This window comes from Contarinia nasturtii, unplaced genomic scaffold (genome assembly GCF_009176525.2).
Source record: "Contarinia nasturtii isolate CC-2019 unplaced genomic scaffold, AAFC_CNas_1.1 Cnas_scaffold_1371, whole genome shotgun sequence".
Taxonomy (NCBI): domain Eukaryota; kingdom Metazoa; phylum Arthropoda; class Insecta; order Diptera; family Cecidomyiidae; genus Contarinia; species Contarinia nasturtii.
The window spans coordinates 4,096,271-4,123,526 of record NW_022198708.1 but is presented as its reverse complement, the minus strand read 5'-3'; the positions used below and the strand labels follow the sequence as shown (position 1 = coordinate 4,123,526).

Here is a 27,256-nt window from a genome sequence, read left to right as displayed (position 1 = left end):
TTCACTTTGATATAACCGATTTTTTGTTTGTATCATGAACATGATTTAACCAAATTAATTTTTTTTTAAATAAATCAAAATAAAAGCAGCTCATAAATTCTTTTTCAATCAAAATTTAGACAATCAACAGCAATAATTCGATTGAATAAAATAAAACGATGACATGAAAATTGTTAACTTTACCTCCGAAATGTAAAACAATACAGTTAACTTAGAACAAATTTATATATATATCCAATAAACAATCATGTAATACAGGTTTTAAAAATTAAAATTAAACAAGTAAAATGGTATAAATAAACGAAAGCAAAAGGCGATAGATCAAAAGGAGAATAGACACCTGAGTAGGTATTTATAGTATAAATAGACTGCGAGAAAATAAAATTGAATTTAAAATTCTTGTAAATAAGCGAAACAATAATAACAAAAAAACAAAAACAAAAAAAAAATATTTATATGAAACGGAAAAACAGATTTTAAATGCGCAAAATTATCTCAATAAAATGACAAAGATGAAGAAAAAGCGAAAACAAAATAATCAAAAACCGATTTTTTCACATTCATTTCCACTCTGTATGGTGTTTGTTTTTCTTTTTTTTTAGTGTACTGTGCTGCTATGTGTGGTGTCTCTATGTTCATTCGGTGCAAGAGGCGTGCTTGTAATTGTACATTGATCATTGCTTGCGCTTGCTTGCACATAGCCCAAAGCGATCACATAAATTAAGATCAATAGCTAAAGGATTGGTTTCAATTGACAAATCAAAAAATCTATGGGTAAGTTTTGATGCATTGATTGAGAGTATGAGACTGTTTATTTTATATCAATCTGTGCAAATGTGAATAATTTCTTGAAGTATGTACGATTGAGCGCGCGCATACGTTCACTACATTTATATCGTGAACGAGCTGCAACGAGTATGCCATTTACCATAATTAAATGATTAATTGTTGTGCCATTTCTTCTTGACATTTCGCATTTTGAAATTACATTAGCCGATAGCCGCTTGTATCTTTTTTCGTCGCTCTTTGTTGCAATGTGAGAGAGAATTATATACGAAGTAAATATAATGTGGAACAGCCACGTCCAACGACATAACTGAGTAAGAAGAGGAAAAAGCATGCGTTTCTTTTGAGTTTTAGCATTGATATGTTTTTTTTTCTCTGTTTTGTATTCTCTGTGCATTCTGCCAATTCTTCGTTTGCTTTGTATTGGTTTCATCGCCGATGGACTATGCTTTGCTGTTGCTGACTTCTTTGATGCGTGATAAAATTCAACAATATCACATGACGCGATGTTTATCACGCGTAATTTGATTTATCGATGGCAATCATTTCATAGATGCCATCGAATCTATTCTATTCGACTGAATCTAGCCAGTGTTTTTAAAGGGATGGGATATTCTTGCACTGCGCGCAAGTGTCAAATTAATTGAAATATACATCATGCTGAATTTGGTTATTCGTTTTAGTTGGCTATCTTGAGTTGTTCTGTATCTTTTTATTTCTTGTCTCTCTTGCATTTAAAAAAAGCATATTTTTTTCTTTCGCATTCATCGAACGAGAAAAGAATGCATTTTCATTGTATTTATTAATCACACACATGATATCTTCGGTTATTCGTTTTTTTTACACTTTCTGTGATTTGCTTGCAATCGATCAAACCTCATTGAAAAGACAAAAGTGATACGAATTTCAAGCGGGGAACATAAGATGAAGAGAGATCGAACGAGATAGACGCACAGAGAGATAGAAAGGACAAAAAGATTTGGTAACCTCTACTCTACTCGACTGAGGTGAATCGAGATGTTCGAAATGGCGAAAGCAAAATGTTGTTGCATCAAAAATGATCTCATGTTGTTTCCAACCAAACCAGATATATATATATACAGATCTCCACATACGTGTTAAATGGATTTTTTTTCTTGCTTTCTGACATATTTCTCAATTCAATCCGTTTGGGGAAAAACTTTACCAACCAAACTAAACTAAAAGATATTCTATATGTGCTTGTGTGAGCAAGAAGAATCGAAATCAACGTTAAACAAACACCATCCGCGTATAATAATGCATGTAATATGAACTACAAAGATGATGTATTACATGCTATGAAGCAAACAGAAATCGGTTTTTACATTGGCATAAATGGAATTTAGTTTTGTGCTTGGTGTCGTTCTGTCCAAACTGAATTCTCGCGAACAGCACTTTTAGTTATATCCAGGCCCTTTTTTATCTCTCCATCCTCGCTCACCTCATTTCGCAGCACATATGGTCTCGTACGGAATTCGTTCCCTTGTATTATTTTTACATTTGCATATACAAATGCGAACAAAAAAATCATCTCATATTTCTTTGGTCGATCATGAACAGCATGCGCTGTTTGTGGAAAGAAAATGACAATTGAAATCATTTTTATCGATTCAAATCTTCAGTGCATATTCAATATTTATATACCTGGTTGAAAAAAAAAAATGGAGAGTGCATTGTAATAGAGATGGCGAAAACCGTACACTTTCAATCATATTTCATGCAATATCCGAAAAATGAACAGCGACAGCGTCGAGTGAGAGATGGAGAGATTTCAGCATTACAATTGAAAATCACTTAATGCTTCATATCAGCCGGTTAAATCAATCTGTCACTGTCAAAGTCATCGCAAATAATAATTTAGCTCCATCAACAACAAAGAGCCAATCATTTATTAATCATTAAGCAATTGAATCATTTGCATTTTGACGCAAATAACGCAAACCGGAGAAAATAAAAAGAGTGGTTTTCACTTTTTCCTGTTCATGAGACAGAGTGAGACAGGAAATCGATATATTTTCAGCATCGTTTTCAGCAGAGTTTTTCATCCAAACTTCAGAGTCTTCTAACAAATTTTAATAAAGAAGATAGAAAAAAAACAAACAAACCAGTAACCCGCTGATTAAGTTTTTATTTTTCATCTTCATTCACATGGATCATAATTATAAAGTTGTCGTTTGGTTTTATATATCGCGCCATCCATAATTTCCAAAAAAAACCACACCACGATAACAAACTCGTAAATAAACATTTGGCCAAGACACTGGCCTGATGACTGGTACTGTGACGACGTGTCTGCTTGTGTGAGTGAGAGAGTCGCACACTTAAATTACGATCGGTTGCATCGTATAATTAATGGCTTGCGTTCTTATTTTGTCCAGTATTTGCACGGCTCAAAAGCAATATATACTTGTTCGGACCATGATTCGATGTGTCTATGTTTATGTCAGTTATAGTGAACAACCAACAGACATGGTAACGATTTTATTATTATTATTATTTTTTTTGTGCTCAGTTTTTGCAACACCGAAGAAAATATTCAGTTGAATTCATTTAAAATGTTGTTGTCGTCGTCGTTGCTCTGTTTGGCTCGCTCGACTGTCAGCTACTGTTGTGCAGTAACAACGTGCTCGCACAAATAAGATGTTATGGACTGCTACATCAGTTGTGAAAAATCAATTGACAACTTAATACTATTTTTGCTCTCTGGATAGTTTATGTATAATTTACATAAAATCAGCGTCATTCCTGTTGAAAAATTGGATTATTTACAATGCTCAATGCTTCATCTTGCGAGAAAAATGGCAAAACAGTAAGTTAATTAAGGTAAAATAATTTAGCAAAACTGCTTGAAATAAAAACATTTTTTTTTATTCACTTGCTCTCATTCAATTGGAATGTGGCAGTGTTGCGCTTGTGTGTGGAGCGAGAAAGAAAAGCAATTAATCGATACTTAATTAAATCTTTTGAAATCTAATAAATTTGTTGCTACGACTGCTGGTTGCTGTTGTTGAAATGAAAGACCGCCAACGGAAACTCGACCAAAACAAGCACAACCTTTTAAATGGCAAAATGCAACGTAAACAAAAAAAAAAATTAAGCAGCAATGCAAAAGTGTTTTTTTAAATAGATTTTTAACATTAGGTTCTTAGCCATTGGTAGACTCAAAGAATTCCTCTCAGGTATATATAAATGATACAGAGCTAAAATACCGAAGAATTCTTAATTGGATCCGAAGGTAGGATGCTACATTTTTGTCTCATGAATGCCTTTTATGTCGCATATAAGGAAGAACTGGCTCACCATTTCTTGAAACAGTCCTGTCTCTTTCTCGCTCCCTCTTATTTTCTTTCGTTTGGTTTTTTATTGGCATTCGCCATCGACGCGATATCAATAAACGCATTTTGCGCAAAGAATTACGTATCAATGTCACATTGTTCATTAAAATGTATGTTGAAATTGAGATTTTGGTTTAAAAGTGATATTTGGTACGGACGAGCTTTCTTAAAAAGGCTCAGCACATAATTTGTGTGCGGTATTTTAGCCATCTTTTTTGTCATTGCATCGACCAATGCTATATTTTATTCGAAAAATGTTAATTTCAGTGCAACATTTGATGCAATTCATTCGACGTGACCGAAATTGTTTCATTCAAACAGATTACAAACAGAAAACTTTTTATTTAAATCTGAGGGGAATCGTTTTTATTGCTGTAAATTAAAAATAAAAATGCAAAAGCATTCGACCCGAAAAGCAGTACGAGAATAATGATTTTAATTTCTAAAACGGGTAAAAGATCCTGCTTAATAATATCTATTTTCATAATTTTTCATTCAAAGGCTCATTCATGTCGAAAAAGAAAATAATGAAACAAAAAATCTGAACATTTTCACAAATTGATTTATTTGCATTTGTATCGCATTTTTAATCTTAGTAACTTTCCAGAAATTGTTTTGTATTTCTTTTAAATTTAAATGACTTTTCAATTTGGTAAATATTTATTAGTTTTTTTTATTCATTTAATTCTGAATGTGTGTGAGTGTGTCGGGTGTTGCATAGAATTCTGAATTAAAATCGAATCTTTCAAGAAACTTTTATTCCATTTGCGTCCATTAAATTTATTTACTTCCATTTTTATTTGTTTAGCATATCACAATATAATAAATCACAAATATGAAATCACCAAAAGCAAATTGTACATAAATAGTTGTTATTGTTTTTTCTCGCATGGCATCAAGTGTGCTCAATGTGGAAGGCTTTCTTTGTTTTTTTTCCGCGCAAAAGTACAAGAGTTTTTCAAATGATTATAGAAAATTGCAGCGATTGCACATCAAAAAGCTGAGGAATCTGAGTCGTCGTACAAATTTTATGCTGGACTTAGAAGTTCCTTTGATTGGCGTTGAAGAAAATGTTCAGTGCGCTCATAAAATTATTCATAATTATCAAAAGAAATTTTTGATTCTAGGACCAGGCCATGGTACAAAGGCAGGGAGATTGGGATACGAATTTTGATTTCTTGACTCCATTTGATTTGAGCGACGAATTGTCATTTTCCTGTTTTCATTTTTCATATTCATTGTATAAATTTTACGCGAAAAAATAGAATTTTTCTGGCATTTATTTTTCAAAATAACATTCATATAGGTATGTATGCAAATAATTCGAAGATAAAAAAGGATGAAAGGTTCTAAGATGACTAACTGAATTATAAATGTGTATGTGGATGTGTGTTTTTTTTTTTAATATTTTGGTCGATTATTATCAAAGGGTGAGCGCTGCACATGTTGTGACTTCAAAATACTACAGATAAACTCCAACCGAGTAAAGTACGGTCACTACCATGCATCACATTCGAAATGCGTTACAAACTCACTTCCGATTAGCATAGATTGTGGTTGTGATTGCGCTTTACGCAATGTGTTTAATAGTGCAAATCGTGTTATGGTTCCCTTCTTTTTATCAGATAGCGTTGTATAAAATCTTTTGCTTGCGCATATCCATTGATTAGAATTTTTTAATTCGATACTTTTAGAATTTAAAAAAATCAGCAACATTGAATTTGTTAATTTAATATATTTAAGTGTGAGAATAAAAATTAATTAAGTAGCTTCACAATTTTGGTTTTGTTTTTCTTTGTTTGAATTTTTATCATTTGAACTTATGCCTGCATTTTTGAATTGTAGTGAGTGTGTCAAAAAGGGATTTTTTTTCTACCACTTGTTATTATTTACAAAGGGAATTTCGATTTTTTAGACACGCACACACATCGTTCCACTCGCCGTTATCGTTTTAAAAATTGGATTTTAATTAATGAAGTTTAAAGATTAGAATGGTTTTTATTCGTTTCTCTTTGTATTTCAATCGTTTATAAATTTTGCATAGCACAATCTCACATTTTTTCATTGATAGAATTTTTTATTTTTAAAAATTGTTTTTCCATATTTTTTTTATTTCAAATAATAAGTTTTTATTTTCAAAAACGAACTTTTTGTTTGTGTTTATGTGCTCATTGAATATGTTCACATTATAATTTATTTTAAAAAAATATAACGTTTGTTTGCTTCAACCATATCGCCCAATGGAGAAAAAACACCATTACAAATGTCATCAGTTCGTTTTACAAAAATGATTCTCTTTGGAAATTGAACGGGAGGAGGAATTATACTCCTTTTTATTTATGAAACACAAACAATCAATGACATTCCATAATAATGTATTTTATGCACTTGTGGGGGCATTCAGTACTCAATACAATTTCTACAGTATTTAATTACTTATAATTTTTGGCTCGTTAAAATACATAATTGTACATGGTGCATTAATTTACTTTCATTATTTGTTTTCTTTTTTCAATTATTTAATTAATTTTTTCCTATTTCTCCAGTCATATTCATTTTTTAGTTTGGGCTAGAAAAATTTCGTTCACTTTTGAGATTTTTTTTTGACAATTCCATAATTTGAAATTTTCCTGGATGCAGTTCAAATTATAGTTTTTATTGAAATTGAAGTGAAGTTTTGAAGTGAAACGATACAAATTTTTGAATTGTAATTGAAATATTACGGAATCGTCAAAACAAAATTTCAAAAGTGAACAAAACTTTACTTGCCCACTTTAGTTGTTTCGTCTGTTTTATTAATTTAATTTAAAATCATTTTCTTTTCATTGTTTTTTGTTGAATAATTAATAACAGAAACAGTACAACATCGTATAAAATGTATAAGAAATGATAAACCGAGACACAAACACCTATCTTCTTGTCATAATTTCCAAAATAATTTTGCCGATGTGCAACGAAATCAGTTCAATACAGTCAACATTTCTTTTTTTTTATCGGATATAATTTTATTGTTGTGTTTATTTGTGATGAAGCGACAAAATTCTTTGATACATTAAGTGCCATCACAAAGTGTTAATGCAAAAATTGTCTTGAATCATTTGACACCTCATTTGAAACATGCAAATGAAATGTTTATTATTTATCACAACAACCAGTCACCGTCAAGAACAACCGGAAAAAAATTCTGACAAAATGATTTTCCAAAAATTTACAGTGACAATGAATATGATTCAAGATATGGCAATTTACTGAAAACAAAGAATGAAAAATGACCAAACAGAACATGTTTGCTCCGAATAAATACGGTAGTTCTATTGAACCAGTACAGTAATTTTTTGAAAGATTTGAGTACATTTTTTTTTATTTCAGATCGATTACTCTTTGTTTTGTTCAAGGAAATACATTCTAAGCAGATATGAATGATAAACGAGAAATTTAAAGAGAACAAAAAACCATAAGAGTGCAATAACTCATCGATCGAAATTTTTCTGTTCATTCAAACGAATACAACAATAACAATATTTAGAGAAAAAAAAACAGTTGTGCTCACGTCTGATATCTGGGCCTGAGCAATAACGTATGGCTTTGCACAAAAGTACACAGCCAAGTGTGAATCATGGACACACACACACACATATATCGAAGCCTTTACACTATATGGCACTTCTGTTCGGCTTACGTGTATAAGAGTCTAAATCATTTTTTTTGTGTTATCGTTTTTTCGTCGACATTATTGTCGTTCATGAGCTGTCCGTCATTTATCAATTAGCCATGATAAAGCTGTGGAGAGTATTTTGAGCATTGAGATGTGTGTGCATGTGAATGCGATTTATTCTTTTGATGAAACACGTTCAAGTGTGAATGCACCGATTTGCCAATGTTTCTCTTCTGTGTATGTGTGTGTGTTCGAACACTTCGGCGTGTACATATGACGTTTTTTTTTTTCTCAAAAGAAATGATTAGATTTTTTAGATTTTTTATATTTTGCTATCCGCCGCCGATCGCGTATATGTAACATCGAATTTCAATTAAAATGAGAAAATACTGTGTATTAACAAATGCTTTTGTCTTCAGTGTCTGTCTGTCAATCATTCTCCCAACAGCCCATTGGATTGTGGTGTTTGTGATGTAAATTCAATACATTTAGGTATTCTGAGAAGGTAACTTATATTTTATGAACAAACATTTGTATGATCAACGAAAACGATGAGAGCGAGCGCGCGCGCGCTAGGTGTTCAATATGGTTTGCGAATTTCAATTCGTAAACATTGTGTACGAAATAATTTGTTAATATATATAATAGATATATCTTAAAGTAATCGATGTGGATTAATTTGATTTGTATATATGCACATCAACACATTTTTGTTTTGGTCAATATTAAATGCTCATCATTAAAAATCGATGTTTTGGTTGTTGTCTCTTTTGTTATTTGTTTAACTGTCATCATCGACCAAAAGTGTTAATTATTTTCGTGCATGAAAAAACATGTTAAATAATTTAAAATACTTTTTAATTCAGTTTAATTAGGCTCCATCGAAAGACAAAATTCCATTGCTCAACTGCTTAAGTGAGTGTGGTCAGCATAAATAGTATTTGTAACAGCAGTTTCTAAGTGAGTATATCAAACTTATCTCTCTTTATCAATAACTAAAACCAACAAAAAATAATATCGATGAATTTTTATGGTGTCGTCAGATGGGTTCCATTTTTTTTTGTTTAAACTCCACTAATATCGTAAGAAAATTGTAGGTTACAAAAAATCAAATGAATTCAATCAATGACGTTTTTTATATTCATCTTTTTTTATATAACGTTTTGGTTGGAGAGTATATGTTCACAACGCAAATTATGATTTGGACATTTTTTTATAAAAAGAAATAGATGTGGACTTTTGGTATGGGTGTAAATGTGGATGTGATTCGCTTGTAGTATAATTCATCTTTCGCTCATTTTGTTAACATTTCTTCAGAAAGCGTTTCATTTTGAAGTTGCTGTTGCTGTTTTTATAATTGATAATGACAATTCTAAGCTAAAAATTAATTTATTTTCTAATCATTTTTGAATTTATTATTGACTATAGCTGTGCTGAATCTTGTTGCATGAGAGGCGATAGAGGTCCAGTCTTTCTTCCACCTTCATACTCGTATTCGTAGTGAATGTCTAGCGACACACCTAAGTCAATCCAAAACGGCCGAAACCAACGAGATGACATAAAAAAGAAGAGAGAAAGAGAGAAAAACATAGATAAATGGCAATTTTTAGTTGAACAAACATCAAAAATGAATTTGATAAATAAGTAGAAAATTCACAAAGATTTATTTACAGCGGTTTCATAGAGGTCTGCAGGTGCGCAGTACATGAAAAGTACCGTTATAAGCACGGGTTGTGCGAGCAAGCAAAATCATTTGCCGACAACGGAGAGAGTGAAAAAGAGAGTTTTTGATTGTTGGTTTATTACAGTTTAAGTTTTTGTTTTGTTTTTGGAATTTGTGTGCCAAGAGTTTGTGTATGTGGTGATATGTTCCACTTCCACTTTACACTTTGTTTTGATTTTATTTTATTTGTTTTCTTTTTTTTTGGTCAAAAGAAGCATTGAGGGTGCCATTTTATTTTTGTTAAACGGTAGTTTTGCCCATGCAGTCCTCTAGCGATTATTTGGTTCTAATAATGGTGCTATAAAAAAATCAATTGTCAATTAATTTATCGTTGTCTATTTCCATTTGGTTATTGAATAGTATAAGATATTTCTTCCAGTTGAAATTATATTTGAATTGAACAGGGAGCAGATAAAGAAAAAAAACAATTAAATCATTTGAAATGTAGAGCAATAAGGCAAAATAAAAACAAATCATTTGATTTAAAATTAATCGGAGCAGAAATATTGAACGGAACCAACAAATCAAAAACTAAAGAAAAATCATTTCAACGTGGTCGGTCAATTTTTAATCGAAACCATAATATACTGTTTACAAAAGAATTTTACTAAAAACTAATTATAAAACGAAACAAAAACTAAATAATAAAAAAAAAGAAATTATAAAAAACTGGATGAATTATTACGTTTTTTCTTCTTCTCACCGGATGGTCGTCGCATCGGATCATTCTGTTCATTTGGTATGAAAATGGCTACCACTATAGCTAATGCCACCATAAATGCACCAAATACAAAAGGCGGTCCTGGCGCCAACGTCGTATACTCCTCCAACGTGTTTATCGTTTCGTTTCGTATGCCGGCCAATGCATCGACGTTCTGATTTAATTTCTGGTGCTCGTCATTTAGATCAACATGGAATATATAAAATATCACACCGAACATGGCTGGTCCCAAACCATTACATAGACCTCTCATTCCAGTAACCATTCCCTGCATTACACCTATAGTAAATAACAAAGTTCAAAATGAATTTTTATTCTTTTGTTTTCATTGTGAGAAATGTGATTTTTCCAAAGCACGGCAGTGACAAGAAACGACCGAAGCGCTCGCATCGGTTGCCAGATGAACTATAGCAACCCTATTGGTTGCTGGTACAAATTTGTGCCATTATTCAATGCTGCGTTGCCCAACTGTCACTACTGTCATGCTTTGGATTTTTCAATCGAAATTCGTACCTTGAGTGTCCATGTCCGAATGAATGGAGACAAATGCGCTGATTGCAGGATAAGTTATTGATCCCAATGAAGCTAATATACCTGCCGCCCACATCATCCTGAAATTAATTTATATTGTTTATTAAAGCTCAATAAAAAAAATTTGAATAAAATATGTGCGGCTTGTGCCGTAATAAATATCTTACCATGTTTGGCTACCAAAGCCATACCACAACATTTGCATCATTTCAAAGAATAAGCCCATTATGATGGTTCGTTTAGCTCCAAACACCCGCATCAAACAGCCTAGCACTAATTGGGCAACTATACTTAGAATACCGATAACGGCTATAAATATTGAAACTTGACCCGAACTGAAACCCATCTTCAGTTTCAAGTACACAAATATACAGGAATATTGACCAGCTTCGGGTAAATACGATAAAAATACAGCGACACATTGCATTAAGATCGTATGATCCAAACCCGCCTTTCGTAATGCCTAAACGAAAAGCAAATAGAATTATTACAATGATCAAATCATCGGCTATGACAATGTAACACTTACTGCAAATGGATCAGCCTGTTCCCAACTTATCGGAGCTCCCCATGAGCTCGGTCGAACTTTTTCTGGCAGACTTTCTGGTACGGCAACTAATATGAAAAATACATCTAAAACAGCAATCGCTGTGGCTAAGGCTACAATTAATGTATCGCTATAAACTTCACGCAAATATTCTCCGAGTGCCGGAGATATAACCTAAAATCAATTCAGATAATTAACATTTAGAGAAATTCAAATGAAATAAATTGAAAGTATTACCAGACTAGCGGCAAATGTGGCTGATACCAAGCCATAGGCTCTTGATCGATCCTCAGTAGTAGTGACATCGGCAACGTATGCAAATACAACCGAAAATGTCACCGCAAACACTCCACTAATTGAGATCATCGCAAAGAACCACCTGAATTTGTATTGAAAACAATGCACATGGCATGAGATGAAAATGATTAACTGGAGTAAAATGTGGCAAAAAGCATCTAACTCGATTTTAAATTCGCAGAAATCTGTAGAAAAACGTTGAAAATTGCGAACGTTCGCAAAAACAAATTTACACGAATTTCTGCGAATTTTTCGAATGTCATGTTCTCAGAAATTCAAACGAATTTTGAAAAAACTGAACTTTTTAAAATCATAGTTAAAAGTCATTTGTATGGGAAAAAGCTGTTTGGCTAAAAGTTATCACTCACCATGTATTGATTGTCATCAATGGAATCGGTGCACATGTGAAAAATACGGTGATCAAAAGAAAAAACTTTCGACCCCACACATCGGACAATGCACCTATCAATGGTGCACTGAGAAACGATAGAATTCCTTTTATGCCCATTACTAAACCATTCATTAGAAATGTATGGTCAGGAAATGTGTGATTTAAGACCTGCAAAATAGGCACAGAAAACGAATGTCATTTTGATTTGGATGTTTCGGTGTTATTCATAAATAATTTCGTTCTACTTACGGTTATCACAGGCATAGTCAGAAGTCCCCATGCGAAAAACTCTAGAAATATCACAACTAACGCATGATAGACGCTTGGCTCCCCGATCCCGGCACTCTGAAATTCATACGAAAATTAATTATTACATTCAATTCGGCGAGAGAAAAAAAAAATGAAGAAAAAAAATGAATGTTATAAACAAGCTTTTAATTTGCATTAAGAAAAAACAACACGAACAACTAATATCTCGTTACAAATGTTGCAAAACATTTAAAACAAATAACAATTGATTTAAAAAAGAAAACAAAGAAAAACGTAATAAATTTATTTAATTAGTGTTAAAATGTCACATGGAATAAAAATGCCCCATTTAATGCGTTCATGCGTAATCAAATCTGAATATGTTCAATCATACAAAATAATGTTTTGTTGTAAACTTTGCTTGAGTAAATGCGATTGATAATTTTTCCATTTGAAATTCAATGTGCAGTGTATAAACGAGTGATGTGTGCGAACAATTCTGATAAAATAAAAATCAAAGAATGCTAGTTTCTCAAGTTGTGTTTGCAATATTGTAAAAATGCAAAGAATGAAAGGAGAGTGAAACCAGCAGCAACAACAACAGTCAATTGTAGAAGCGTGCATGACACGTAACACAGTCGTGTGTGTGTGTGTGTGTGTGTGTGTGTGATATTAAAGAATTTGAGTCAATTTAGCAATTGTTATGACCTCGTGATCATTTAGCTATTGGCTGTTTTGTATTCTATCTTTTTGACAATAAACATCTATTCTTCGTATTACAATAGAACCCATTCAATTGATATATGAATATGTGCAATGCTTGGATTATGCAGCAACACACACTTGACCTTATCAAAACTTAACAAATTTAACAAACCGCTTGTATCAATACAAACAACACAGATTAATGCTTAAAACATAATGAGAGTTAATGAGAAAGACAGACGGGATTTTTTTCTTCTTCTACGCATCCAAATCAGTTGATTAGCTTTCATACGGATACACCGCATACAAAAGGTAAGACAGTCCTTAGTCAGCCGGAAATTTCTTTAAAGCGAATAATTGGTCTAATTTTCTTTTTTCCCCAAAATTCTTGTAGCAATGGTTGAACATTTATCGATTCGATTGCATTAAACAATTTTCATATTTATATACATATAGACAGGTGTACTCGTACAATTGAAAACGAAAATATCATTTCCATCAATGTTTCATTGACAAAGTTGCACATTATAAATTAAAATGTGTGCAAAATAAAAAAAAAACAAAGAAATCCAAAATCAATTTGATCAATTTCATAAATTTAAAGATCGGTTGACAAACTTTTTCTCTTGTTGTCCTTTTTCACGGCAATTTCAAACGTTCATAAGCTCAATGAAATTTCATTTTTGTTTACCACAAATAAAAAAAAAGACGAGACGTGCTGCATTGTAAACAGTTGTCATTTAAATATATTTAGATTTATCTACGAATTTCTACGTGTATATGTTTGAAACTATTTATGGTAGAAAAATACGAAGAAAAAACAAACAACCTAATGTAAATCATGTGTAGCAAGTCGAGATTACACAAAATTATGAAGCCATTTTTTGCTTATTGATTGAATGTCAATGCGATTTAATTTTACCGTGTGTGTAAGTGGCGCGAGTGCACATACAGTTCGACGGCTTCAGTAAACTTTACAGAGACTCACAATTTTCTACATACACATATGTTTTGTGCCTTTGAAAAATTTATTTTTTTCGGATGAACTAATGTTTTTTTTTTTCTTTTGAAGTTTTTTTGTTAGTCTGGATGTGAATTGAATTGATTCGATTGATTGACAGTTTTTTTTTTTGAACAAAACATAAAATAAGCAAAATGAAGCAGTCACATGCATCATTAACTTCAAGAACGATGTCAACAAAACGAAACAAATAACGTAATTTATATATAATGTTTGAAGATTAATACAACAGCATATGTAAGATATGAGCAATGTTGATATTAATGGGGCTTTATCAATTTAATTTATTAAGAAAAAAACGAAATATAAATATAATTTCAACGTAATAAGTAACGAAAAAAATAAAAATAATTTGGAAACTCATGAATGAGAGAACACCGATACAAACTGACACCAATCTAGAATTGGTTGGTTACAATTAGCTGACCACATTTGTTGTATATTTATGTATGTGGTAGTGGTGGCAGCGGCGATTGCGGTGGCAGCGGCCACATAAAACACGAGAGATATTAAGCGGATACACAAAATCGGTAAAAAATAACCTTGCAACGATTGAAGATCCTGTGCACCATAAATAAATGGTGCTCCTGTTTGATAGCCATATAAATGGCATTCGGTGTGGATGCAGTTTTTCGAAGACGATCACAATGTTCGGTATCGTTAATGAGTGAACTTTGACATTTTCCAGTTGTCGTCATATTGGTTAGATGAATGAAACTTCGGCATTTTCGAAACGTCGATGATGATGATGATTGTGCAATCGATTGTGTATTCAATTGTTGATTCGATGGATTCACAGCGGTTACAGTGGCGGCTGTCAAATGATTCGTTACATTATTATGCTTTTTAGCGAAATTATCGAATGTAATGCTGTTTCGAATTGGCGGCGATACGAAGCCCGATTGTGTTTGAGTTGAATTGGTATCGTCAGATGAACTACAACTAGTACTCATGTGAAGCATTGTATTTGTCATACTCATCTCGATTGTTATGCATTCATTTGAAATTTAAAAAAATCGAATTTGATTCGAATATATTCCAACTTTGAAATGTTATTCACTCTTACTGTTTTTATAGAAAACGTTAGTAGAGATCCAAACAATGGATTCTCTCTCTCGTTCTGCGACAAATCAAAACAGTTGGTGTATTTTATTCATTCGATCGACGGGGTGTTAAAATCATAAACGCCTACACCGCACGAAACAACAACAAACCTAAACTTATTCGCAGCTGAAAGTCACGATGTCGGCATAGAAATTGCGGAAAATACTTGACGACTTAATTTTAGCCGAAATTGTGTTGTGTTATTCAAAATTCTCTTCTTATTTATGACAATTTCAGTGAATTTGATTAAACGTTGGGTTGTCTGCTGAGCACGACAGCGCATGCATGTATGTGTGTCGTGTGTATTATTTAATTTGTCGCCACGGTTGTTGACTATAATTCACTTTAGAATGCGCCAATAAATGTATGCCTTGAATTGTTATGCTACTGTGCGTCGTTGACTGTTGTTGATGTCGTCGTGGTCGTTGTTGGCGGCGGCATCATCGCATTACCAATTCTTATTTTTTTTCTCACTTTCTGGGTGTGCGTGAGTGTATATATGAGTATGTGCGAGTTCTGTTTTTTTTTTTGCTTTTGTTGCGAACGAGCGAATGCAAACTATCAAATTGGGTCAGTCAATTTGTGTGTTCAGCATTTAAAATGTTCAAGCTTTGAGCTTTTGGTCTCATAGAATTATGTGTATAATGTTATTGTTTTCTATGTCTTTAATTTTATGTATTCTAAATTGAAATTTATGAGCAAATACGTAAACAATATTTTGGACGTAATGCAATACACGCAAACATCAATCCAGACACGCTTAAGTTTCGATTTTTGACTGAAAAAATTATACGGTAAAAGACAAAGAGAGAAATACAAAAAAGAAAATAAATATAGAGATAAATAATTTGTTTTGTTGCTGTTTTTGTTTAATTTATATTTAAGTCTGTCACTTCTTCTTTTTTTATTAAATTATTTCGATTGCTGCTTTTCAACTGCACGTTTTTTCTTTTATCGTTTTAAGCAATTAACTATAAAAATAAATTCTATTGTAAAATTTTGTTTGCATTCCCAAGGCAAACATTGTTCGGTTTGGTATTTTGATTACCTTTCAGATGAAGAGATAGTGTGTTTGCTATCACTTCTATCATCGTAGTTTTTTTTTTAAACTTGATTATATGCCTGTTTTTATTATTTTTTATAGTCAATGGATCTCAGAAAGAGGTGAGTATATGTGTGAAAATGAAATCCAAAAATGATCAGCTAATGGATTGTTTTTTTGTTTTTTGTTTTAACGTACAGAAACGAATGAATGAAATTTATGTCTTCCAATGAACAACCGGAAAATTAGACTTTTTTTGTACAATTAACACAAAATAACGAAGTTCAATTAGAAGCTTACTAAATTTTAAGACTAAATGTGAATGAAGTGGATGACAATTATGCATCAGCGGTTCGATAAGTAAAACAAAGTAAACAAGTGGGTAAATTTTCGAATGGAGAAAATAACAAACACAAATATGTATTTTATGATGAAATTAAAAATAAAGAAATAAGGGATTACATGAGATTTAAATATGTTTGTTCGAATGAATTGTTTGGACCAAGCACATGTTTCGAAATATAAGCAGACGAGAGAAAAAAAGAATAAATTGAATCCCAGACTGTCACGCGTCCTCGATACAAATAACAACATCGAACAAAATAAAAATTAAATCATATTGATACATATTGAACGCAGCTGCGAAAATAATTTAATAAAGACGGACCAGAGCAAAATGATAAGGTGTCATAGAATATTTATTAATTTTTCTCAAAAATAAATCGAAAAACACCACATTCAAATATGCACAGCTTTCGCACATTTTGACTACGTACATGAAAATGTTGTTGCAAAAATAATCTGCATCATCTCAGTTCATTAAACTGATCTTGAAACATACATTGCGATTGAAATATTATTTTGAAAACAAAAACACCATCAAATTGATGCAGTTGCTTTTGGCGTTGAAAACAGATTTTAAAAAAAAATTATATGAAAATCCTTTGTAATACGATAACCATATGCAAATGTTAATTACCGCTGACGGTGAAAAATATTTTTTTTTCAACACAAAATATGGTGTTCTCATCTCGTAAATCGTTCAATTGCAGCTGATACAATGCACCACTAGTTTTTTTCTTCTCTCGAATAGTCGTATAATTAACGGCATTTTACATACAAAAACCATTTGGATTGAATTTAAATCCACGTTCACCGACGCATTGCCTTTTATTCATCATAGCAAATTGTTTGTATTCCTTAATGTGGCGTACACATTAGTCACAGCAACTTTTCTTCTTCTTCTTCTTCTTCATTAAAACAGATACACGCGATTATATCTCGATAATAACAATGTCATTCAAATTGTGTGTGTGTATATATCTCACAAAACGACAATCATTAAAATAAAACGAAATCAGTTTTAATTGACGACGATGTCAAATTTACATCATGTTATCAACAAATTGACGATCATTGTGAAAATGACCGTTAGCTCTTTGAAATGAACGATAAAATATGATAAGAATATGATTGTTAAATGGAATTACAAATTAATGTCTTTATTGTTGCACAGCACTTATTATCTTATCAAAATATTTGAATACATCACCTTAGTAAATTCTACGAATTTCGAAATGGAACCCATGATTTTTCTTCGGCTGAACGTTAACTGTGAAAATTTCTTGAGAGATTCGGGGTTTTTCTGTGTTTAAATTAAAAATCACGTCTTTATCTTAAAAGCTTTCAAATACCATTTGGCCGATTGAGAAATGTCATTCCTATGTACACCGAACATTCGATATATTTTGTTTATTTTTCATGAAATTTATGTTTACACGCAACAAGAAGAAATAATATTCATCACCGTTCTTTGAACGAGAGTGAGAGATAACAAAGACCAAACCCCTCGCCACAAAAATACAATTGAATTCATTTGGTCAATATTATATTCATGGATGAATTTGAACGTGAGCAATCAGTATGTACATGCGAATGGCCGAAACAACGCAACGAAACACAAGGCTATATACAAATCCAAAAGGAAATATTTACATGTGTATTTCAATATTTACGTGAGCGAAAAAAAAATATGAATCGGCAACGAAATCTTTATTTTGCCAAGTAAACAAATGTATCAATATATACAATATATGCAATGAATACCAAAATGAAATATTGTCACTCTTCTACAAAGTGGACACATTCAAATAAAAAAAGGCAAATATTATAACGCATTTTTAATTTTTTTTTTTGCTAGGATTTTATTGAATTTCGTTTCAATTGCTACGGAAGTTAAAGGTTGCAAGAAGGGCATTTTGGTTTCCATTTCGAAATTAATTGCTTTTAATATCATTTACTTTCATTTTATGTCAATCAATCGAAAATGAACAAATCATTGAATGGAAAAAATCTAAGCGTTTTTTTTTTCAAAAGTCAACGAACTATGCTCTGAAAACTATTAGCCAGAATAAGTGCGGTTGTTTGGGAGTTATGCGCAAAGCGTTTGCTGGAGTTTTACTTTTATTGAGAATAAAAGCGAAAATCACTGAAATATTAATCTTGGTGTGTGACCTATGGAATGTATGCTTTCCATCTATATGTATACATCTATAGAATGAGCAGTGATTTTAAGTATAGAACGATTTTGAGTCATGTGGAGGAGACTGTTTCGTCAATTTTTATTTTGTGTTCTCTTCAATCGGTAGTGTTATGTGGGAAACAGACGCGCATGTTTTGTGCAACGCATTGAAGGTAGACGGTAACAATGAATGGCTATATCATACGATACAAAATGAACACTAGCAAATGTATTTAAAGATTTATGAACTACTGACTACACATTTCAAATGAACATTTTTCTTTGCGTTCTCTTTGTGAATCCAAAAGAGTTTGATTTCAAAGGTTTTTCATTTTTCTTCAGTTCATTGCATGTCAGTTAGAAAATATCGTTTTTCCACTATTAAGCTTATATATGTAATTAATATTTACGAATTCGTCGGCGGGGGTCATTGTAATATATTCGACAGAAAAAAGAGTCAAAAACATTGATTGACATTTCGTTTGTATGAACACGTCCATCGAATGGTAATAATGTAATTGTTTCTAGTAGGTCACACATTCGAGCAACGATGACGATAATGATGACACAAGACGCCGAATATGGAATGCCCAGGGACCTTATTCATGATACGCAAACACAATAGAAAAACAACACCACAAAAAATCTATATTCTTTCATCATTTTCATGTGATGACAGAAGCGAGAAAGAGTTAGAAACAGATAGATACATAGATAGAGTGAAAATATGGCCTACCAAAGGCGTATCTAATAGTTGTACGCGGTTCGTTTTTCTTTTGATTATCTCCAAGCATAATGCGTTTCACGAAATGACTATGTGTAAGAATCTGTGTCGTTTTATCGTTATCTCAAGGCACACTGTGATGACACATCAAGTCAATACATTCGCTCCGAAATTCGCAAAGATTTTTATACGCGTACGTCAATTTTTGGTGAGAACAATTGCTTATCGTTTTTTTTTGGAAACCGGTATTTATGAACAATGTTTGTCATTGTGCTTAATTTCAACGAAAATTTGATTATGATTTTTTTTTGTTCACAAAACAAGAAACATTGAAGAAAAGACATATTTTGAGCAGAGATTTGACAGGCGAGACAGAGATTTGATAAGAACATATAATAAAAAAAAATTTGAGAAAAATATGAAACAATGGAATTGTGGGCTTAAGAAGTATTGGCAACAACTGCGTATGGCAACTAAACATAGCGATATTAATTAATTGTATCCGTGATCGCGTACGTTAGAAACGAGATACAATACAGCATCACAACGGAAACTGCTATAATAAGTGCTCATCATTTAGTTCAAGTACGTAGTTTGTTGTTGAAGATACGTCACACTCACAATATTTTTAACGTAGAAAAAGAGAGCAACCATATCCTGATCACAGGAATCACACTCTAATATGCATAGTTAAAAAAAAAAGATTTCATCGTCAATTGATTGACCCAAAATACAATAACACCAACAAATAAAATACAACATACTGAGCCGTAAAAGTAGCATATTTCATGTAAAAAATTTGATACGGACAATTTATGTTGTTTATAATTTGAACAATGACAAACAAATCCAAGTGTGAGAGCAGAATGTAACAGAATGATTCTGCACTGAGTTCGACATTATGTAGCGCCGTGTATATAACTGGCTTATTATTATTTTACTGTCATATGTACGCGCTCTGTCTTTCAGAAGGTCGTATAAATTTTCAGTGGTGTTTTGTTAAGCGAACAGAGATGGGCGAGTGGGAGAGACAGATAGATAGAGAGACACACAAACTGAGAAACACATTAAGAGAAATATGAAAAATAGAAACATATTTATCAAACCAAATCACACTCACACGCATGCCATTGTAATAAGTTGGTTGGTGAATTGAGTTATTCTATTTTATTGCCATACATCTATCTTAAAAAAAGCATTGATTTATGTTATTTTATACGAAATAAATTCGAACTGAATAAAAAAAAGAAATGGCCAACGAAAGATTACTCGAAAATGAACGAAATGAAAAATATTGAACATTTCGCATGGTTACAAGCAAATAGAATATGCATAAAATGCCACACACAGGGAAAAAAAGACACACACAAACGGTACTCGTCAAAAATCATTATTGCATGAACACAGAATTGCCAATATGGTAAATAAGCTATACAATGCATATTTAAATGGTGAGAGAATTGCACATTCAGATGACAGCAGAACAATATATAGAGAGAAAGAGGCTTGAATTGTGTATATTATACATATGTGAGAAGCGAAAAAAAAATGATTTTTTTTCTACATGAATGAGGCGCGTGCTTCCTGTTGGTCTTTTATTTGACTATATAGTATATTGTCTGATTGTTTAAATTAGATGATAAGGTTAACCTTTTTTTTTTGTTTTCTATTTGTTTTTCTTATATGTATATTTTGTAATGTTGTTATTCTTCATAATTGGTATGTTTAACGAGTGTTTCATTTTTTTCTATTTACATTTGGTCACACTTACCGTGATCACACCATCCTTGATTGCTTTTCTGTTTCGAATAACCATACCGATGGGCTTTCGGATGAACTTCTTTGGCATGGCCGTCAAACCGAAAATTCCGAATATTCACACGAATATTCGTGTTTGCAATCCGTGTATTGCTTCTCTTTTTCGATTCTCTTAAATGTTAGAGAAAGTGAGAAAGAGAATACTTGCAACACACGCCACACACAAACACACAATATCTCACACAATTATACACTTTGAATGTGTCTGTGTGTGTGTGTGTGTGTTTGAACTATTTACTTTTGCTTATGATTGATTTTGGTTGTTTCGTACTTTATTTTTTGTTTTCGGTTTGCAATGATTTTGTGAAAAATACTATTAATTATGTATATTTTTTCGGCTATTCGCTTTCGCCGAACTATTCATTGCATGGAGGCAAATCATTGATTTTGTGGATCTCCTTGGTGGTACAAGTATTTTTTTTTCTTGTCGTTGTTTCTGTTGCTACTAATACTACACTGCTGATGACAATGTTGGTGATGATGATGATTGTGATGTTACTGTTGTTGGCTTGATAATGGCTCGCAGTGGTCGAATCCAAAATAATCGTCGAACGAAGAACATTCACATATATAAAAAAAAACTTGAAAACAATAACTAAATGAAGCTACCGTTTTTTTTTCTATCCTTCTTTTTCTCGCACTCTCTTAAACTTTTTTTTTGGTTGTTGTTGATTGAAATTCAGTCCACTAAATTCGTTTCAATATGCACATCGCTTCCTTCCCGCACATCATCATTTTTTTTCTTCTCTTGTAAGGTGTAATTGGCGATTCTTTTTTTTTCAACAACAATTTAATACGACATCTGATCTACTTGTATCCAAAACGCAAAGAATCATTTCCGATGTACAAGAATCATTGTATTTATTTGTGTTTTACACATTTTGCTGGCAAATATTTGCCACACACAATTGGAATCAATTCACTTTCATTTAAACGAAGATGAAAAATATATAGATTATTTTTTTTCTTTTGAAAAATTAAAAAACGAAACGAATAAACGTGTTTGGAAACAAATTAAAATTCGAAAACCAAATATGAACTGTCCTTTTTCGAATTTTCTGTTTTTTTTTTTTCTTAATTTGAAGGAGAACGAAAAATAAAACTTATTTTCCACGCACTTGAATGTTGAAACAAGAGAAATGGTTACTCAATATTCACTGAGGCAATTGACGTATTTTTTTTTGTTCTTTCATTGAATGCGTCACATAGGACAGATGTGCTGAAGTTGTATACATATACAAGTATGTATTTTCAAATTGGTATAGGTTTGGTGTGCGCACAACATTGAATATATGGCGTCGTTTATCTGTCAAGAAGAAGAAAATTTGGAATGTCCCATAGATACCGTGCATGATGACAGCGACAGGTGCTTTGGTTTTCAATATCCATTTTTTTTCATGTCGTTTTTTTTCTCGAATTTTTATAAGCGGCATATATTTTCGAACGTGTGAAAATGGGTTTGGAAAAAAAATGTATAGCATATATATCGGAAAAATATTTTTTTCGGTTAAATTAAAGAACGATGTATTGGAATTTCGAAGGAAAACATTATTAATTGTCGGTCACGCAGATTCTCCACTGAACACATGATTTTTGACAAATGACTTTGACATTTATAGTGGGGGGACATGAAATACAAAACATTATACTTTTTCGTATTATATTATTTTTAGAAATAATTATAAAATATATTTAAAAAAAAAATAACTAAAAAATGATTTATTTTTTTTTGCTATTTATGAAACATTTTTATTTTATTCCCGCATGAAAGTGGTCATATAAGTTGTTATGATTTCAATCATTCCACTAGCGACCAGTGCACGTAGGCTTGTAGTTATCTGTCACATCCATGTTTTGTTTTCTGTTAATCACATTGAATGAAAATTTACACATTCCAATGTGTGCGTTGTGTTTAGATCGTGTGTCAGCTGTCAGTGATTGTCATTTTGGAAATTGAGACGACCTATTCGTTTTGAAAACTGTCGGATCTGAAGCTATATATGGTCGCCATTGACGAGCAAACAATGTGCGAGATAGCATTGGAACGTAGTCGCAAATAAAGTCAAATTAACCGATCAACAATTGAATAGATTTAATTGACACAAAACCGTGTGAAAGTATATTTTCTTTTAAATAAAATTATTTTAAAAACGAGAGAGAAAAATCAGTGGTAATTTCATCATGGGTGATAATAGTGGAAATGCGATTGCAAATCGAAAGCGTAAAGCAAAGGATTCAGCAAATCAACAACAATCGGGCCCAAAATTGTACAGCAATCGATGGATGTTGCGTGTGTATCAAGAGAAACCACCATTTCCGGAGGAATTATTTGATACAATGTTTACGAAAGAAAAAATTGAAACGCTTGTTGCCGCATTAAAATTGGCCACCGACAAAGAAGTTGAGGAGAGCAAACGTTTGCTGGAGAGTGACTACACATACTCATTAATGATTGCCAGTCATAAAGTACCACATGTTCCCGTTCATTTATCGAGAATGTGAGTGTTTTGTACTCTGAATGCGTGTCGATTTTATGATTTTATTAATGTTTTATTTAATTAGAAATTATAAGAATGAGCACTTAAGCGTTTGAAGATTGCCGCACATGGCATTGTCTTTATCATAACCTTACTTGTGTGTATACTCATGTATGTGTCTAATGCTGATATAGCATTTGGACTAGATTCGATTTCAATGTTAAAAACATAACGATCCAATTGCAAATGAGAACAAAAAATAAAACATTTTTTTTTTCTTCAAAACAACAATTTGGACGTTTTCGTGAGATGACGTTCAAATTAAAAATGGAAATACATATATACACACACACATATTATTTGTCATATTTATGCTATTATTTCATTGAAGACATGGAATGTGATTGATTTTTTTTTTCCATTCGAATTCCATTTTCATATCTAAATAGATTGCTAAAACATTCATTGCACAACGAAGATTCGGAAGTTGCATTGTTTGTTAAGGACTTGAAACGTGGTCGACGTCTAGACTTCGAGCCAACTATTCAACACTATGAAAATTTATTGCGCGAGAAAAATGTGACAAAATATCGCATCACCGTAATACCAGTGAATCAACTGTACAATGAGTATGCAACATTCGAGCTGAGGCGCAAATTATCATATTTGTATGATAAATTTTTGGTCGATTCGCCAATTGCTGCCCACGTAAATGGTTTTCTTGGCTCGAAAATGTTGAAAAAGGGACGTCTTGCGATTCCGGTGAATCTATCGAAAGAGAATTTATCGGATGAAATCGATAAGGCGATGCGTAAAGTGTTCTACAAGCATGTCAATCAAGGCATCACACAGAACATTCAGGTTGGCAAGCACACCATGCCAAACGATCAAATTGCCGACAATATCATCGATTTGCTTCGGCAATTTGGTGACATTCATCCTGGAGGCTACAAAAATGTTCACAAGCTATTCCTACGGCCACAAGCAAACGTATCTGTTGTTATTCCACTCTATGTTTCGGCCGGTAAGTGTTTTAAATACAAAATCACAACCAAAACAAAACAATTTTTGAAAGAAAAAAAAAAACTCCAACATAATTTAACAATAAAAAATATTCAAATTTGCTCTAAATTCAATCAATACAAACGCTTTCCATTCAATCGCGAATGCAATTCTCACTTAAACAATACGATAAGAACAAACAACATAACTAATCGAGCACATTGACCAAGAAATACTTTTAAAATGCCTTTGCATTTGAAGTGATTTCATTTCGATCCATACATTCGCTACCGTGAATGCGACCGATGAATAATTGAACAAATTCATTATTCATTGTATGTTGGTCATTTCAATGACTTGCAACAATTTCATCATATATCGGAACGAATGGGGACGATTAAGCACAAAATAGAGATTGCATTATTCTCAATTGAATTTAGTTAGAGTTTCATAGGATCAAAGGCGAACAAAGAAAAATAAAGAATCTTTTATAAATTCTAAATAAAGGCGATAATAGGTAAAAATCTAATTCTCATTTCTATTGATTCATTTGCAGATCAACCATTAGATAAGACACCAGTCGACCGTACCGCTGGTGAACAAGTTTTACAACAACATTCTAAAATGGCACATAGCCTTTTGGGCGATTTCAATATAAACGAGGCTGGTAAATTGGTGCAAAAACGTCGACCGGCTGCCTCAATTCTCGACGAAGAAATGTTACTCAGTGAAGATGAGGCTGACAACCAACCGCCGACCAAAAAACCATTGACGGAAACTGAAACAAAAGATGTAAAACCAGCAATAACAAACACACCTGAAAAGCCACAACAAATGGATAAACAAAATGCAAATAAACCATCAAAAGTACAACAGCACCAACAACAACAACAACAAGGCGGCGGAAATCTTTTAAAACAGCGAAAAAAGGTCATGAATCGATCACCATCAAATAATAGACTGAGTAATAATGGCCCAATGAACATGAATCAACTCAATCAACAAATGTCTGATTCGATGCCGCGTGATGGTAACGATTTATTTATGCGTAAACGCAATTTTATGGAGTCTGACATGGGTGGCAGCTTTGATCGGTCTGATCGTGTTTTCAATATGGCCGGTTCGAATTTTATGAACGATCGCAACATGAACAATTCAAATAATTTTGGTAATAATCGTGGTGACTTTGGCGATGAATTTTCAAGACGACCAGCTAAGAATGACGGTTTTAATCATTTTGGTGGCGGTAATCGGTCGGGCAATGCAAATGGTGGTGGTGGAGGCGGCGGTGGCCGAATGTTCAACCGCTATTAATTATTTTAATCTTTGATTCTTTTCAATCATACATACATTTTAAATCATCTTCTATTGACCGATTTATCAGAAATGAAAATAAAAATTAGTTTAGCATCAGACATATAGAATTTTATTAACACATCGAATTTGTGTTACATTGAAAGAATCTTAAATTGATACGAATAAATATTAAATTTACGGAAAAAGTTGATCGAGTTTTTGTTTACACAATTATTTTTTTTTTGCCTAAATTTGCACAGCACCTGATCAATCCTCGTATAAATCTTTTTCTTGGCTATTTTCATTCGTGGTTTGTCTACATTTGAACGATTTTGAAATTAGCTTACCTTTTACACCTGCCATTTTGATATTTGACCAGATTTCTTACTTGTTGTGTTAATTATCGTAAGTAGCAACTTAAAGGCATCATACGACTTGCGGCTTGAGACAAAAGGTCGGGAACCCATTTTCTTTTTGTTGCGTTCTTCAGTGTTTTTCTTTTTTGAAGGGCACTGAATCAGTTTTAATCCGGTATTTCAAATAAGAATAAATCATTACAGTATCCATTTTGATCTCATTTTTAACCTAATTCCATGGAGATTGTATTTAATTTGAGTGTAAAAAAAACTTGTCCTAATAAAAAAAATTCATTTTATTTTAATTTGATTCTCTTCCAAGAATCGATGCGCCGAGAACTCATCTAATTAAAATGTAAGTACGCCGATTGTCGTTGGAAAACTTGGCTCCCGCTTACATTTTCAAAATACAGTATTGCTTAACCCAAATTTGGCTGGCTTTGTTCTTTCATCGTTAAAAATTTGTTACAAGATGTGGCCGACTTTTTTGTTCATAACACTTATGCCATGAAATAATTACAAAAAAGATTATGGCATTTTTCACGGTCTTTTTCTAGCAACAACTGTAACACTGTACTAGTTTTTGTGTATTTTTATTCAAGTGAAGAGAAGACGTTGGAAAATTCAGCATGAAATAATAATAATAATAATAATAGAATGTCAATACAGTTGCTGTCTCCAATTTAAGAAGAATACATTTTCGTATAACTATGATTACATAAACAATTGTTTCCGTTTTCTTGCCGCTCTCAAATTATTTAGAACTTTATTTACACTCAATTTGTAACGTTGATGTCTCCATTTCAGTTTTTATTTTACGCTACAAAAACGATCCAAGTAATATTGATGAATCCGTTATTTGGCGTTAATTAATTTTTGTTTGTTAGCACAGATTTTGTCAGTTGTAATTTAAGAAAAAAGAAAACATATCGCG

The 27,256-nt window shown here is 32.3% G+C and overlaps 2 protein-coding genes and 1 long non-coding RNA gene across 7 annotated transcripts; 2 read left to right on the top strand and 1 right to left on the bottom strand.

Moving 5' to 3' along the window:
* The first annotated feature begins 8,026 nt into the window (after positions 1-8,026).
* Positions 8,027-10,169, top strand: LOC116346022. The gene is made up of 3 exons (XR_004201548.1): positions 8,027-8,302; positions 8,664-8,757; positions 9,226-10,169. It is a non-coding gene; the product is annotated as an uncharacterized LOC116346022 (long non-coding RNA).
* On the bottom strand, positions 8,639-22,195 carry LOC116346020 (hippocampus abundant transcript 1 protein). Of its 5 annotated transcripts, none has more exons than XM_031775921.1 (9): positions 21,145-22,195; positions 12,257-12,352; positions 11,985-12,175; positions 11,557-11,698; positions 11,302-11,493; positions 10,940-11,235; positions 10,755-10,852; positions 10,206-10,520; positions 8,639-9,317 (listed from the first exon to the last, which is right to left on the bottom strand). In XM_031775921.1, exons 1-9 carry the CDS (start codon positions 21,220-21,222, stop codon positions 9,220-9,222), a joined length of 1,506 nt encoding a protein of 501 aa, XP_031631781.1. In that variant the 5' UTR covers positions 21,223-22,195; the 3' UTR covers positions 8,639-9,219. The 5 variants fall into 5 exon arrangements, with proteins under 5 accessions (XP_031631781.1, XP_031631782.1, XP_031631779.1 ...); XM_031775922.1 differs by lacking the exon at positions 21,145-22,195 and adding an exon at positions 17,681-18,110; XM_031775919.1 differs by lacking the exon at positions 21,145-22,195 and adding an exon at positions 14,525-15,841 and having other exon boundaries at positions 10,224-10,520.
* A 942-nt stretch (positions 22,196-23,137) lies between these two features.
* Positions 23,138-26,172, top strand: LOC116345857 (ribosomal L1 domain-containing protein CG13096-like). The gene is made up of 3 exons (XM_031775572.1): positions 23,138-23,689; positions 24,118-24,692; positions 25,227-26,172. Exons 1-3 carry the CDS (start codon positions 23,373-23,375, stop codon positions 25,982-25,984), a joined length of 1,650 nt encoding a protein of 549 aa, XP_031631432.1. The 5' UTR covers positions 23,138-23,372; the 3' UTR covers positions 25,985-26,172.
* The last annotated feature ends 1,084 nt before the right edge of the window (positions 26,173-27,256 follow it).